At 33.1% G+C, this 15,317-nt stretch overlaps 1 protein-coding gene across 1 annotated transcript in view; it reads left to right on the top strand.

The window, feature by feature from the left end:
* LOC149542172 (uncharacterized) overlaps positions 1-15,317 on the top strand; it is a 120,715-nt gene that overhangs the window by 75,981 nt on the left and 29,417 nt on the right. The window contains exons 4-6 of the mRNA XM_089797196.1: positions 5,217-5,458; positions 5,797-6,043; positions 7,737-7,816. Of these exons, the coding sequence (XP_089653322.1) occupies positions 5,217-5,458; positions 5,797-6,043; positions 7,737-7,816 (569 nt within the window). The remainder of the gene's footprint in view (positions 1-5,216; positions 5,459-5,796; positions 6,044-7,736; positions 7,817-15,317) is intronic.

Genomic DNA, 15,317 nt, shown 5'->3' with positions numbered 1-15,317 from the left:
GGTTTCTAATTTCAGTCAGCCATTGGAAAATGTCAACTCTTCAGTGTTGCAACCATTTGAGGTGGTGAAATATCCACTGAATTTGGTATTCAGGAGAGCTTCAATTCAGGAGTTCTATTTGTGCTTAAATTGGAGCATACATTTATTGTTGGCTGTTACAGTAACCAAGAATGATGCCGCACTTTAGTACTTATGTTTGATTCATTTCCATCCTTGGGCATCACTATTATTAGGTTCCTTTTGTAGCTATTAGTAGTTAACATTGTAATTTTTTTTAGGGCATATGATTTTGTTGTGATAATTTAGAATCAGATTTTGGCATTACTGTAGTCATTATTGTAAGTCATTTGTATTGGCAAACTCATAGCAACATTGTACATGAGAATGAATTCAATAAAGGAGATACATGTTGCATACCATTTGTTTGACGAAATGTCCATCTAATAGCATAGATGATCAGCATAATAGTTGTATGTCAATTGTTTGTCAAAATGTCAGTTGGCTGTAGGTATGCATTCCATATCTAGTTTCCATGTATATGCATTGAAAATATCAAAAGAATTGCACTTGCATATTAGTTCATTGTAAGAGGCATTGTAATATCATTTGCAAACATTCTAAATTTCTTAGCATTGAAAGACAACAATACAAGTGTTTGAAAATATTCCTTGAGCTAAAATTAGTCAGTTTGGGCAAGGGATATTACACCAGACAAGATTTTTGAAGTGAAAAATTGATCAAAATCAAACAACAAAATTAGAGATATGGATTAGAGAATACAAAGCTTCGTTTTTGAGGTAAAATATAGTAAAACTCACTAGATAATTTTTGAGAAAAAATTTATAAACCCAACAGATAAATTTTGAGGAAAAATTTATAAACTCGCACTTGGTTTTTAGGAGAAAACCCAAATTGCCAAACAATCTTTCATCGTAGAAGGCACAAACAACCATAAAAAAAACTTTGGCATCATCCTCCTATTTGAATAAAATGCAAATTACCCTTCATGCAAGCGGTGAAATTTGGGCTTTCACGAAAATAAAGGGTAGAAACTGCCACAAAAAGCCACCCACAAAAATTCTAGTTGAAGCTGAAAAATGCAAGCACAAAACACAAGAAAAACTAAATTCCATTAGCAATGAAAAACATGCACAAAATCACAGAAAACAAGCCGTCAGACATGGGTATATTCCAAAGGAAAAACTCAAGCATACATGTGGCTCCAAACGAGTCTTGAGGCTGAACAGAGAAAAAGGCGGAACTGATCACATGCAAAAAGCTTGAACTTGAGTGCAAATGGAGTTTGAGAGTAGACAAAAGAAAGGATGTCATGTGCCCTAAATAGGTGCACGAAACAAATGACGTTTGCAGTGATCTCCAAAGAATAGCACACAAAAAAGCACGATGGGTTTTCAACACAAGACACTTGATCTGCAATGGCCCAAAAAACCCTCAAATTGTGCAGATTGAAAACCCTCAAATTTATCAAAAGACCTCAAAACATTATATTAAAAAATTCACAAAAAACAAGATGCTGTGATTTTTTTTTTTAAAGTTCTCCAAATTGTGAAAAATCCCACTGGCTTTGATACCATGTTAATGAAAGCTCCTTAAATAAATCTGCAAAGACGATGTTTTGTAGAAGAAACAGTTGTGAACAATGAAAATAGAAACTACCTTTAAACTAAAGACTAGCTAAGATGACCATTAAAGAAACAATATAATATTCTAATAACAAGATGGGTTATTGTGTGTCATTATTCTAGAGATTTTGTTCATTGATAATAAATTGAAATTCTTTATGCAGTTATTTACAAAAAATAATGTGTTGCTAAATTTTCTTGCATAATACCTACGAGCCCTTGAATACATGTTATGCTTGTTCTCTGAATGTTATCATTAGTATTACTATCCCTCAATTTGACACACAGTTCATTTTGAAAGTGTGAAAATTTGAGTTTATGCTCTCTAAGTCCATTCCATAGCGTAATGACACTTTTCTTTGAAGGGATAATCAAGTATTTTGCAATGGATTTTTTTGATTTAAGATTAATGTTAAAGATCAACTATAATATGTAATATGTGATAAGATTAAAATAGATGTAAATAGCTGAAGTAACTATGACATGTAATAATTTGATAAAAGATATAAAGTCAAATGTTAGAATATTAAACTGAATGACAAAGACACATACCTTAATCATATTATCATCAAATTAGATTCTCCATATCTTTAATATCTGTAAGGATTTTCAATAACTATCTTAATCTTGAGCACTTGGAATGGTTACTTCTCACTCTAAGAAGATTCTAGTGGTTTTGGGTCTTTTTATGGTTACTACTTACAACAACCTAAGAGGAAACATGTTTCTTTACAAAACCCATTGGTTAACCTCCCTCTATGGCATAAATTACACAACCCTTTTCAGGCCACTCTCTAGTATATGTTGTATTCCAAGTTTGACACATACTGTGCCCCTTTTCCAAATGCGTCAACACCACCAAGTCACCACTTTCTTCTTCCATGAGTGATCTCCATGCCCTTCCAAGTCTCACATAAATGACACATATAAACTTTGGTTTCCAAACCATCATGCCTTTTTAAAAATGTCACCTTTACTAACTTTTTTGTAAATATAATTATTCCTCGCTTTAAAGAGAGTTATCATTAAAATAATTATTATTCTTTTTTTTTTCATCTTCATTTTTATTCAATAAGGTTTGTTTAATAACTTTATTCTCTTTTAGAAAACTATTTTCTTATGCATGAATAAAATATCAAGAGTTGAGCATAGTATTGTGCCTTTTTTCAATATTTCATATCTAGTCTATGTTCAAATTTTCATTTTGTAAAATTTATTTATAATTCATTTTGTCAAGAAGCACTTGGTTTTTTACCATGTAATACTGAATGAAATATTATTTGTTTTAATATATTTGCTTGGAGACTCATACCATGACCCCAAGTCTTTGTTGACAATATCAGGAATGCATCCCCTTTTGAGACAAGTGTATTGATGTTTTTAAACACTAGGGGACATTTAAGAAGTTTATCTTTGTCTCTATAGTTTGCACATCTCTTGAAATAAGGAAACTACCTATAGATGCTTGTTATCTATATCATAGGTCAATTGCTCACCTATATCTAGTAGTTCTAATGATGAGGACTTTGGTTCAGGGGATGCTTATAGAGCTTCCATCCGTACATTCTCATTATTGGCATTTTGTAGATTGTACTCACTTTGATATGGCCATGATACTTTATTCCATTGCACTGTTTCATGCTACTCTGCTCATTGTAATCATGAGCATCTTGATCTCTATGATATATTGTATTTATAATTTGAACAATGGATTTTGAATCTTTCACCATTGTCGTTTGATACTTGATAGTCGATGGTTGACTTACATTGTACTATATATGACATATTTTTTATTTATCATTATTATTATGTTTAAAACTTCAAAATTATTAATGTTAGTACTTACGATGAGTATGTTACTAAGTTCAATGGTCATTTTTTATGAAGTTCAAAGTTCAAAGTTTGAACTTGTGGTTTGTGAATCACATTTCAATTTTCTATATTCACTATTAAACTATATTTGGTATGTTATATTGAAGTCTCATTTCATAATTAGCATTTCAAGTTATATGTATACCATGCAACCTCCTCCCTCCCCCTCGCACCCTCGCCCCTGCTGCTGCACCCCCCACACTCTTGTCCCCAAATTGAGGTCCTTTTTTTTTACACTCAAAACTCATCCTGACATCCCCCCACACCCCCGCACCCCCGCATTTCTCATTTACTGACTCATTAGATGCATCTCTTAAATAAATTTTGCAAAAACAATGCATTATCAATTAAATTTAAGCAATTTTGTAAGTTCTTGATATTTTCCTGAGAAGTTCTCGACTTATCTTTGATATTTTCCTTAGTAGCCGAGTCGTCCTAGACAGGCCGGATTGGGATTTGGATCTGATCCGGATCCGGATTTGTGCTTGGATCCTTGAGGATCCAAGCGGCGGGATCCTTGATTGTGCCTGTGGATCCTTGAGGATGCGGATCCTCAAGGATCGACAGGCAACATCAAGGATCTTGCCTGGATCCTCAAGGTTCCAAGCCTCAACCTGAGGATCCAACACGAATCTGTGGTAGTACAAGGCACAAAAACATAAAATCATGAATGTGAATGTGCTGATTTTCTTTATAATCATGGAAATAGATCAATTATCAAGTATACTAGATTCATAGATGCATACTAGAATCATAAATTCATACTATGAAATGATTTAGTTTTAGAATTATGTATATTTCCTTAATTTTCCTGTGGATCCTTGAGGATGCGGATCCTCAAGGATCCACATGTAGAATCAAGGATCTTGAGGATCCAAGCCTCAACCTGAGGATCCAACACGAATCTGTGGCAGTACAAGGCACAAAAACATAAAACCATGAATGTGAATGTGCTGATTTTCTTTATAATCATGAAAATAGATCAATTATCAAGTATACCAGATTCATAGATGCATACTAGAATCATAAATTCATACTATGAAATGATTTAGTTTTAGAATTATGTATATTTCTCTTTTTTTAAAAATATATATATATGTACACACACACACGAATCCTCCATGGATCATTATTTGGAAAAAAAAATCACGAATCGACGGATCCGATTCGCATGCCTGTATTGGATTCGTTTCACGAATCGGCAACTAAGATATTTGCTGATATCTTTATTTTTTCCGCCCTCAGTGATAAGTTGCTGATAACGATAAGTTGAACTATGATCTATATCATGCAACTGCATTGAAAATTTTGATTTGCAAATATCTGGTTAACAAGAATAAAAAGAGCATTAAATACATTAATATACTTCTAGCTTTTTATTGTTTGTACAAAAATTTATGAGCTCTGTAGTAGCTAAAATTTTTCTTACCAAATCTCAAAGATGTACTTGTTAGAAGAGAGTCTACAAAATGATTTAGGGTTTCTATGCACACTGAAGTTTTGTCTATTGATTGTGGTGAGAAAGAGGAAAACACCAAGATACTAGCTGGTGCTATAAACTACATGCTATATGTGACACTAACACACATATACATGTCCATCTGATCTTTGTTTTCCACACCTGAGATTTTTCAAGTCTTCAGAATTAGCGAGAAATCTAAGCCCTACTAATGATTAGATATGATATCCTATGCTTTGCAGGTGGAACATGTAAGGTCTGAGAGGAATCTTCTTGCAGAGGTTGATAGCCGGTACATTGTGAAGTTGTTCTATTCATTTCAAGACACAGAATATTTGTACCTCATTATGGAATACCTTCCTGGGGGTGACATTATGACACTGCTTATCCGTGAGGATGTTTTATCTGAGGATGTTGCACGCTTTTATATTGCACAGAGTATCTTGGCTATTCACTCAATACATAAACACAACTATGTTCATAGGTATTATTTTTGAGCTTCAATATCAAATTTGAACACAATGCATATTTATTTTATTATTCTTGGCAGTTACTGGCATTTAATCTATCGGATGACTTCAGAATATCAAGCTTGAATACAATTTCTTTTTGAATAATCTTTGAACATGCATATTTGGTTAATAGAATTCAATAGAAACTTCTGTTATTAAATAAAAATTAATGCACTAGAAGACAAAAAATTGGTGTTATTAACTTGTTACAATGTTTTTGAAAAGATCCTTTTGGTGCAACTTGTACTTGGTCATTATACATTATTTGCATTGGAGAAATTATGTTAACCTGTAAGGAAATATTGTACAGGGATATCAAGCCAGATAACTTATTGCTGGATAAAGATGGCCATATGAAATTATCAGATTTTGGATTATGCAAACCACTAGACTATACCACATTGTCGACTTTGAATGAAGATGAACCATTTACAGATGATGTACTGCATCGAGCTGTGGAAACAGAAGGACGTTCAGATCTTAGAGGGCGCAACAGGGGCCTCTTGTTAACTCAAAGGGAACAGATTCAACACTGGAAAAGAAATCGGCGATCACTGGTATTTCATTTCTAGTTTCCCTCAACTTGGGCAACAATTTCTTTTCAATTTTGGAGATTGTGTGTTGCATATTTTTTTTTGAGTGACAAAATAGTGTAACATATTTCTGTCTGGATTGTTCCTCAGTCACATAACTCCTCAGTTTCCTCAAAGTTAATGTATCTTTTGTGTAGTTTGTTCATTTTGTGTCAGTATCTAATTTCCTTGCTGCTAAGATGGACTTCATTTTGAAATAATTTTAAGAAGTGTGATTGACAGCTTCAGTGCATCTAACTAAACCTGGGTTTCTATCTATCCCTCAAAAACTATTAGATTTTAAAAATCAATCTGTTGCTACATATTTTTGAACTAGACACTGAGAGCCAAGGCCTAGAAGGTATCTGTTCAACCAAAAGTCGCTTAGCTTAGACTTGTGCTTTCAAATCAGGTTGCAAGAATGATCTAGGTTTGTCAGAAAACCCTCCTTCAGAAGAAAAAATTGATTACACTATGTAACATAGCTGATAATCCTGTTGCCCTTATCATCAATATAGTGATTTTTACCAACCATTTTTTGCTAGTAACTTGATTGTCAGCTTTGCTTTTGGATTCCATATAATCAAACTTCTGAAAGTTTAACAGGGTTATCTGTGAGCTTTCATTGTGATGAACCAATAATATATCTGAATTGCTTTTATCGGTTATCTGTGAGCTTTCATTGTTATGAACCGATGATATATCTGAATTGCTTTTATTGTTTGCATACTTTTTCATAAACAGTGATTATTTTATAAACATTTACTGATCTCAAACGTTTTTGTTAAAACCTACAAGTCTTATTTACAGTTTTCTCAAACCTCTTATATCTCGTGTGACAATACCCCATTAAGGTGGTATTTTTTAAATCACAGTATTTTTCCTGATGTTCTATTTTATAGGTAAGGGTTTCTAATGTGGGTAATAATTGCTTCCTTCACTAAATTTATTAAATGTCAAGAGTTTCAACTGTTTTTGAATTTTACCTGCAATTGTGTAATGATTTCTCCTAAAGTTTGTCTTTATCTAATACCATTTTTTGGAATTGACAGCAGTTTCTTCTGTAAACATTCAGAGAAATTGAGCAAATTTTGAAAGTAGGAAGATAAATTTCTTTCACTAATTTTTTTCAGTGTTCTATGGAGATACGTCCACACCTTGGGTTCACCCAAACTCGGGCTAAAGCCATCAAACAGAGAGTCCAATATTATTATTCAGAAAATTGAACAGATTGCTATCAACAATCCCTTGCAACTCATAACCGCTGCAAATGCTACAAAGTTCTCTTTTGAAAATCCAAACCCTGAGCCATTTTATTAAGACTTATGTTGGTTACAAAAGTAGGGTTAGAATATGTCAGCCAACTGCCGAGTCTAATTAGACTCCATATAACAACACGAAGAATTTGACATTCCAAATAAGAGCACACTCAGGATTTCATTTGACTAGATATTTTATAACGAGGATCAATTTTTATTGAGTGTCATGTTAGCATTTAATGTGTAAAATATGTAACATAATGATTTTGAAATTTCAGTAAATACTAAATATGAAAAGAGATTTTCTGGTTGTATATGTTCTATTTTTTTGCAAAATCTTAAATCAAGAATTGCTGGAATATTTGTTTATGTGGATCCCATAATGATATTTAATAAACTTCTTTGACATTGTCTTAAAGGCTTATTCAACTGTCGGCACACCTGATTATATGGCACCTGAAGTTTTGGTTAAGAAAGGCTATGGCATGGAATGTGATTGGTAAGTACATTTTAACAAAATAATAAATTGTAAAACACTTTGGGTTTTGAGAATGGAGTTTGACAATTAAGATTGAGAATTTCCAGCCTAGAGTGTTTGTAATTGTAGTTTTAGACTGTTTTCATTGTTCATTGTGTGAAAGTTTTAATGATTGTGTGGTAAGTTAAACACTTATTCTACATCTCATTGATGGCACATGGTAGATGAACCTTGTTTGAACTTTGGACTATAGTTTGCCATTGTTTGCATTGCATTTGATTTTTTCACCTTCAGTTTCTTGTTAGACTTTCAAATTTCTTCCATATGGGTTTTGCACTAGTATGCCCTATTTGACTCTTTCAGCTACTAGAATGGTTTTTATTGCCTAGAAATATTGTTTATCCCAAGGACATGAATCCAAGTTTGAAAGAAATTGTGGACGGTGAAGAATGTCATGCCAGCATTAATTTGATGGTTGAGGTCTTAATGCAGATGGTTTTCATGCTAGCTACATGTTGCTATTTTAGCATATTTTAAGTGATTTCGGTTTGTTTCACATGCCACATTATGGAGATCCAATTCTTAGTCAAAGTCCCACAAGGACACAACAATCAAACAAAGTGCTATATATATCAGTTCATTTAATTAAAAAATGGCTAGTTGTTTCTCCGTTTCCATGTAATTGCAAGCATTGAGCATCTCTAGGGTTCCAAATTTTCTAATTCTAGGTGCTTGTTTAGCCACTTTGCAAAACTATAAGATGCCCACCAATTCAGAAATTCTGATCTGATTTTTCTGATTTGTTTAGGTGCTGATGAGTGGTTTTAAGTTTATTTGCCAGGATTTTGGTTTAGAGTTTCGATGGCAATTGATAGTATGGAGTTCAACCTGGAAACATATGCCAAGAAATGAAGCTGTTTGAACCAAAGTACAAATTTATGGAGGACTGAAAATAAATTTAGAGTTCTGATTTATTAAGAACATTCTTACAATTATTCAGAATTAGAGAATTGAACCACAAAGAACAAGAATTTGCATACCCAAACTCCAGTGCTCAATCAGATGAGGAATATTATTGATGAATTCAAAGAGATCACAGTATATGTGTGTTGAACTTGTTATAGTTGTTCCAATTGGTTCTATTTGCATCAACAATAATTAGTGATTTTTTTTTTTGAAAGAACCCATAAAATTACTAAATCCTATGCTTGGCTTGTAGGCGAATTTATTGAATCAAACTAGAAATTCCTCAATGTGCCAAACAAGCAAATCAATGAAGTATACTTGATGCCTGGTGAATTCCCAAATCTACTGCTGAAAATTGCCGAATAAGAAATCTGCACAAACTCCAATGCCAATTTTGAATGATATGTCCTGCATGAGGAATTGTACAACTAGGGAATTGGCATGGCTAGCCTTTGAAATGGTATGGCAGGAAAGAAGCCTCTAAGCCTCCAAATTTGCTCACAAATTCATTGATGTCTGCTGCAACCAATTTAATTAAATCCCCTTGAGAATTTCATTGATCAATGACCAAATTGACCTCCTGGCAGCATTTATTGTTATTGGATTTGACTAATCTGATTGCACCAAACCCTACAAGTTTTATTTCTGCAAGAAACCTGTTAAATCTACTTGAAAATTCATCCAGTGAAGCACAAATGGAAACCCTGTGTAGATTGCCCTCAATGGTGAACTGGGTTTTTGTCCAATTCACAATTCTCCAAGGGTTTTTAGCCTCAGAAAGTGCATGGCATGAACTTCTCTGTAAAGAATTCTGAAATTGATCTGAACATAATGAGCAAATATGAGAAATTAACCTGTTTATAAAATCTCCTTACCCTGGAATCCAACTCCTCATTATAATTTCCTTAAGTTTTTTCCAATCACCAAAGATGGCGTCCAAGATTAGGGATCATTGTACTTTATAAAATATTTCATTAACTTTATTGTGAAATTTAACTTTATAATGAAAATTATAAGTTACTTTCTACTATTACAAAGTTACCTCATGAATTTAATATTATACATTTACTTTATAATTTAACTTTAATAAAAATTTCTATTTTAGTGCAAAATAACTTTATATTAAAATAATTTTATTTGCTTATTAAACAAGCCATCCAAATGCCAATATCTAGTTTAAAGTCCTCCCATGCTAGGAAATAGATTGAATTCTGTAGAAGTGTGAGCAACAATTTTTGGATCCAACACTAGGAGGAATAATAAATCATATTGTATCAAAAATAAAACTTCCCAAAACTCTACATGCCATTTTTTTCAAAATTAGAGCTGTGCATTTTTGATGCACATACTTCCATTGGAGAACTACATGCTACTACATTTGAAATCAATTAATTACGCAAATGAAATATACGTTAAAAATTGAAAGGAATGTAAAGAATAACGTAATAAAGGAGATCACATGAGAAAACACAATCATGTACTAGGATACACTCAATTTCGGAAATTCCTGCAAAAGATATGGTTGTATTTACTGATGTCAAAACAAAGAAGAAGCTCTCTTTTAGTGCGGAGGCTATCTGCATCTCCTCTAAGCTATGGAATTTTTTGTATCCTCCATATGTCTGACCGTTGATGAATTTTGCTTTTCCTATGATTGAGTAAAATAATCCCTCACATTTCTTTCTGTCATTTTGAGAATGGACTTGTTTAATATTTTAGGGATGATTTTTCAGTTTGTAAACATTTGGCATTCAAGGTTTGATCTTCTGCAGTGATTCCTTAGTTATTAGTTTCTTTCAACAGTGCGGTATTATTCAACATATCCTAAAGCCAAAGACATTTATAGACCTGCAACTCTTTTTTATTGGTATATGTGGACAATTGTTAGAAAACCATACTATGGGAGTATCATATCGTTAGTAAATATTAAATATAACAACAATAAATACTCAACAGTGTATGCAGAATACATCAATGAATTGAAACAATTGATAAATCTTGTTCTGAATTGACAAATTCCTAAAGGTGGAATAGACTAATCATGTCCAGTGTTACACAGGGACTCGCACCCCCTCCCAAACCTCAGAGAACCCGTCCCTGAGACGTCCCTGCACGGGGTACTCACGTACCCAAGTACCCCCACCTCCGCCATTCCGCAACCATGCTGCTGCTAGTATGGGGACTTGAATTTCTATTTGACTTATTGCTTTTTGAATGTTATTATTGGGTATGTAATATGTTACTATATGGAATGTTCAACGGTTCTAGTTCATGTTGCAATTTGGCTATGTTCAAGTATTTTAATTTGATATGTTTTGCTGAAACATCATTTCATAACAAGCATTTCAAGTTCTATATGTATACTATACAACACTCCTCCCTGCCCTGTCTTCCCCTTGCCACCGTCCCTTGGCTGTCCCCCACTATCCTGAAAATGAGGCCCATTTTCCCTCGTCCTGAAAACTTGTTCCGACGTCCCACCGTCTCGATGCACCATAGTACTAGGGTAACATTGATCATATTTTTAATGACACAGTTTCAGAATAGGAACTAAACAAAAGTTGAATAATCTAGCGCTACAAATTAAGCATGGGGTAGTTAGTGCTCCGTTGCCTAGGCTATCTGGTAATTTAATGTTATAGTGACATTCTTTTGTTTTACGATGCATTATCAATGTTAAATCATTTGCCGGGTCCTGACTTTTTCATCATGTAATGCTTCCTCATCTTGTCTACATGATGGAGGTATTTGATAGACATCTGTAATGTTGTACTGATATGTTTCTAGATTCGATTGTGTTAAGATTTTTACCATCGACGTTTCGAATCACACTATGTGATCCATCATCAGGATGAAGAGCAAGAGATGCAAAAAACAATAGGTTGCAGATAATGGATGATCCAAAAAGATAAAGGGAATAGGCAAGAAAGATAGCACACACCCCGAGGTTGAAGAATGAAAATAAAATAAATAAAAATAAGAAACATTAAAAGGGGGGTAGATAGAAGGACAAGGGGCCAAAAAGGGAACACTCCCAAGGACAAACTAGAAAATAAATAAAGGCTAAAAAGGTGTCAAAAGAATAAAGTGAAGAATTTATGAGAATAGACAAGTGAAGAAATAAAAATATAAAAGAAAACAATGAATAAGATATAACTAAGAGCGTGCCTAAAATTTTTTACATAGACGAAATACTATAAGAATATAAAAGAAAACAGTCAAATATACATAAGCAAGAGACATGAAATGGTCAAAGATGATAAATACATTCTTGCTAATATATATGCGTCTAAATATATATATTAGAGAGACTAAACAAATAAGTGTGTGTATAATATTATGTGCATATATATATATATATATATGAGAATCTATATTAGGTATAAATAAAAATAAACCAAATAAAAATATAAAAATAAATAAGAAATAAATATGTATATCCACTCTCGCACATATTTATTTCTTATTTATTTTTATATTTTTATTTGGTTTATTTTTATTTATACCTAATATAGATTCTCATATATATATATATTCGCATACACTTTTATACTCGCACACACTCATAGTTATATAAAAGTGCATAGTTATATATATATATATATATATATATATATATATATATATGCACATAATATTATACACACACTTATTTGTTTAGTCTCTCTAATATATATATTTAGACGCATATATATTAGCAAGAATGTATTTATCATCTTTGACCATTTCATGTCTCTTGCTTATGTATATTTGACTGTTTTCTTTTATATTCTTATTATATTTCGTCTATGTAAAAATTTTTAGGCACGCTCTTAGTTATATCTTATTCATTGTTTTCTTTTATATTTTTATTTCTTCACTTGTCTATTCTCATAAATTATTCACTTTATTCTTTTGACACCTTTTTAGCCTTTATTTATTTTCTGGTTTGTCCTTGGGAGTGTTTCCCTTTTGGCCCCTTGTCCTTCTGTCTACCCCCCTTTTAATGTGTCTTATTTTTATTTATTTTATTTTCATTCTTCAACCTCGGGGTGTGCGCTATCTTTCTTGCCTATTCCCTTTATCTTTTTGGATCATCCATTATTTGCAACCTATTGTTTTTTGCATCTCTTGCTCTTCATCCTGATGATGGATCACATAGTGTGATTCGAAACGTTGATGGTAAAAATATTAACACAATCGAATCCAGAAACATATCAGTACAATATAATGGATTGTGGAAATTTGTTCTCTTTAATCTGTAATGTTGTAAAATTGTGATCTCTGGTTGCCAAGCCAAATCTGTAAAAGGTCTTTATGCTCTTAAATTCTTAATCTTAAGAGATGGGTCCACAAGGAGGGAAGTGCATATGCTGTCTTCATTTGGAGAAATCATGGTGTTTTTATGGAATATCATTGCTCTCTAGCTCTCCCAGATTCTGGGCTGGTGGACATGGCATTGATAGTTTAATGATAATCCCTCAATCTATTGAGGCCGTGGTTGCTTAAGATCATGAGGATCATTTTTCCACAGGACAACAAGATTCTTTGACCTCAGAAGATAAGAAGTTTCACAGGTTGAGGTCTTGGCTTGTTCTGATATGTGCAACATATTTCAGACAGCAAGTGAAATTTCTAATCCAAACATTCTCTAGAGTGGCAAGCACAGGTGTTTTGGATCACACTCCATCACATCGTTAGGATTAGAAATAAATGATAAAAGATATCTCAATTGCTAAGCTAGATAGTAGGCCTGAATTTCCAGGTGCCTTAGATATTCAGGCTATGGACCAAAATAATAGAAGAGAACTAAAATCTAAAATAAAGTTACAAATTAAGAATTAATGCTAAAATCTAATTTATTCTGGGATTGAAGCCCATAGATGTTGACCAATTAACAAGAAACAAAACTAATAAAATCATTGTTTATAACTAAGTTGCTGGTTCCGGTTTGGGCTTGGGTTTGGATTTGAGGGTTTGGTTCATGTGTTCGAGCAAAATTCTTTTTAGGAGCTGGGTTTCATCAAACAAAGACATATAAGAAAAAAAAATATTTACATTTTGCATTAGAAATTAAGTTCAAAATACACCACTATGCCAATAGTCAAACAAATAGCAAAATATACCATGATATTAGTAGTCAAAACATGAGTGTCGTGATATATATTAAAACTATAGTTCAAATAATGTAGAAACATACTCCACCATATTAATTTTTTTTGTTCAAAAATAATAATTTCAAGTGTTAACAATCAGCCATCACTGATCAAATATCATGTGGGTCATCAAAAATATTATCATCCTCAATATGCTGTGGTAAACTAGAACCAGAAATAGTGCCACTAGCAATCTCATTCTCATGTTCACTAGGTGGCTCATAGTCGTCAACTCCAAGTGCAACAAGGTGAGAAGTCGAAGCATCATACTTAGTATGCTTTGGCTCAATATCCCGCTTCTTTGTCTCCTCTTGTTTGCAGGCATTTTCTTTGTATGTGAGGAGCGTCAAGTCTGTATGCATAAATACCAAGTGCTTTGCCTTTTTGGACTGCAGTCTATTATGCTTTATTGAGTGGATGAAGTATGTGCTCTACTTCCTCCCAGATAAAGATGAACTAGCAACCTACCAAGATTTTGAAATTAGAGAGCTAAAGAGTAATAAATTAAATTAAATTATAATAAAACAGTAAACTTAAAAGGAAGATGGAAGATATTTTTCATAAAACTAACTTATCTGCGATAAAATTTTGATGGGACGAGGTTGCAGCTCCAGGAATGATTTTCCATGGAGGTATTGCCAACAATGAGAATGAACCATATTCTTGTCCTCAAGAGCATCAAGACTGCAGTCATTTGTGCTTGCCAAACTCATGAACTCAACCTTCCCTGCATCTTGTATGTCATGATCACCAAAGAGTTTGCAAAATGCTGCCTTGTACCCTTGAGCAATTTCGGGATCTTTAAATGGGGGAACTCTTTTGCCACAAAGAAATTGAGTACTATAATCATTGGGACTCAATGAAAAGGTAAGAAGACGCATTGGTCATTTTGTTCCATCCATCCACCATGATTTTTTGTAGGTCTTTGGAAATGTTTCTTCTGGATCTTGCTCTTTTCATTTATGGCGACTTTCATCTTCTCAATCATTGAGTCGATGCCATTATATACCTCATTTGAGCAAGGCTTATCCAAGTTAGTGTAATAAATCATGCTCAATATAGGCTCAGTGAAACTGAGGTACTCAGCAAAATACCACCAAATGTCATCTAGTATCATTTTCTTAATGTTTTCTGCCCTTGTAGTGCTAGTTTGTCTCCATATGGTCCAATTAGGGCTGATTACCATGTTAGATAGTGCCCCACAAACCTTCAGAATTCGTCTTAATATTATTGTGTTGGAGGCAAAATGTGTCCTGGCAACCTATTTCAAAATCAAAATGTTTAAAATTATAATTAAATTAAATTAAAGAATTTAGAAAAGTAAAAAGATTTATTATTCAAATTACCTTCAACAACTCCAATGTTGAGAATTGCCTAAATATGCCTTGTGATATATAGTGGTTGGTGGGGAACATTTGGAT

This window comes from Cupressus sempervirens, chromosome 8, assembly GCF_028749045.1.
Source record: "Cupressus sempervirens isolate cs-2001-9-10 chromosome 8, ASM2874904v1, whole genome shotgun sequence".
NCBI classification, from domain to species: Eukaryota; Viridiplantae; Streptophyta; class Pinopsida; order Cupressales; family Cupressaceae; genus Cupressus; species Cupressus sempervirens.
Note: the sequence above shows the minus strand (reverse complement) of the source record. Positions and strands in the feature narration are given on the sequence as shown.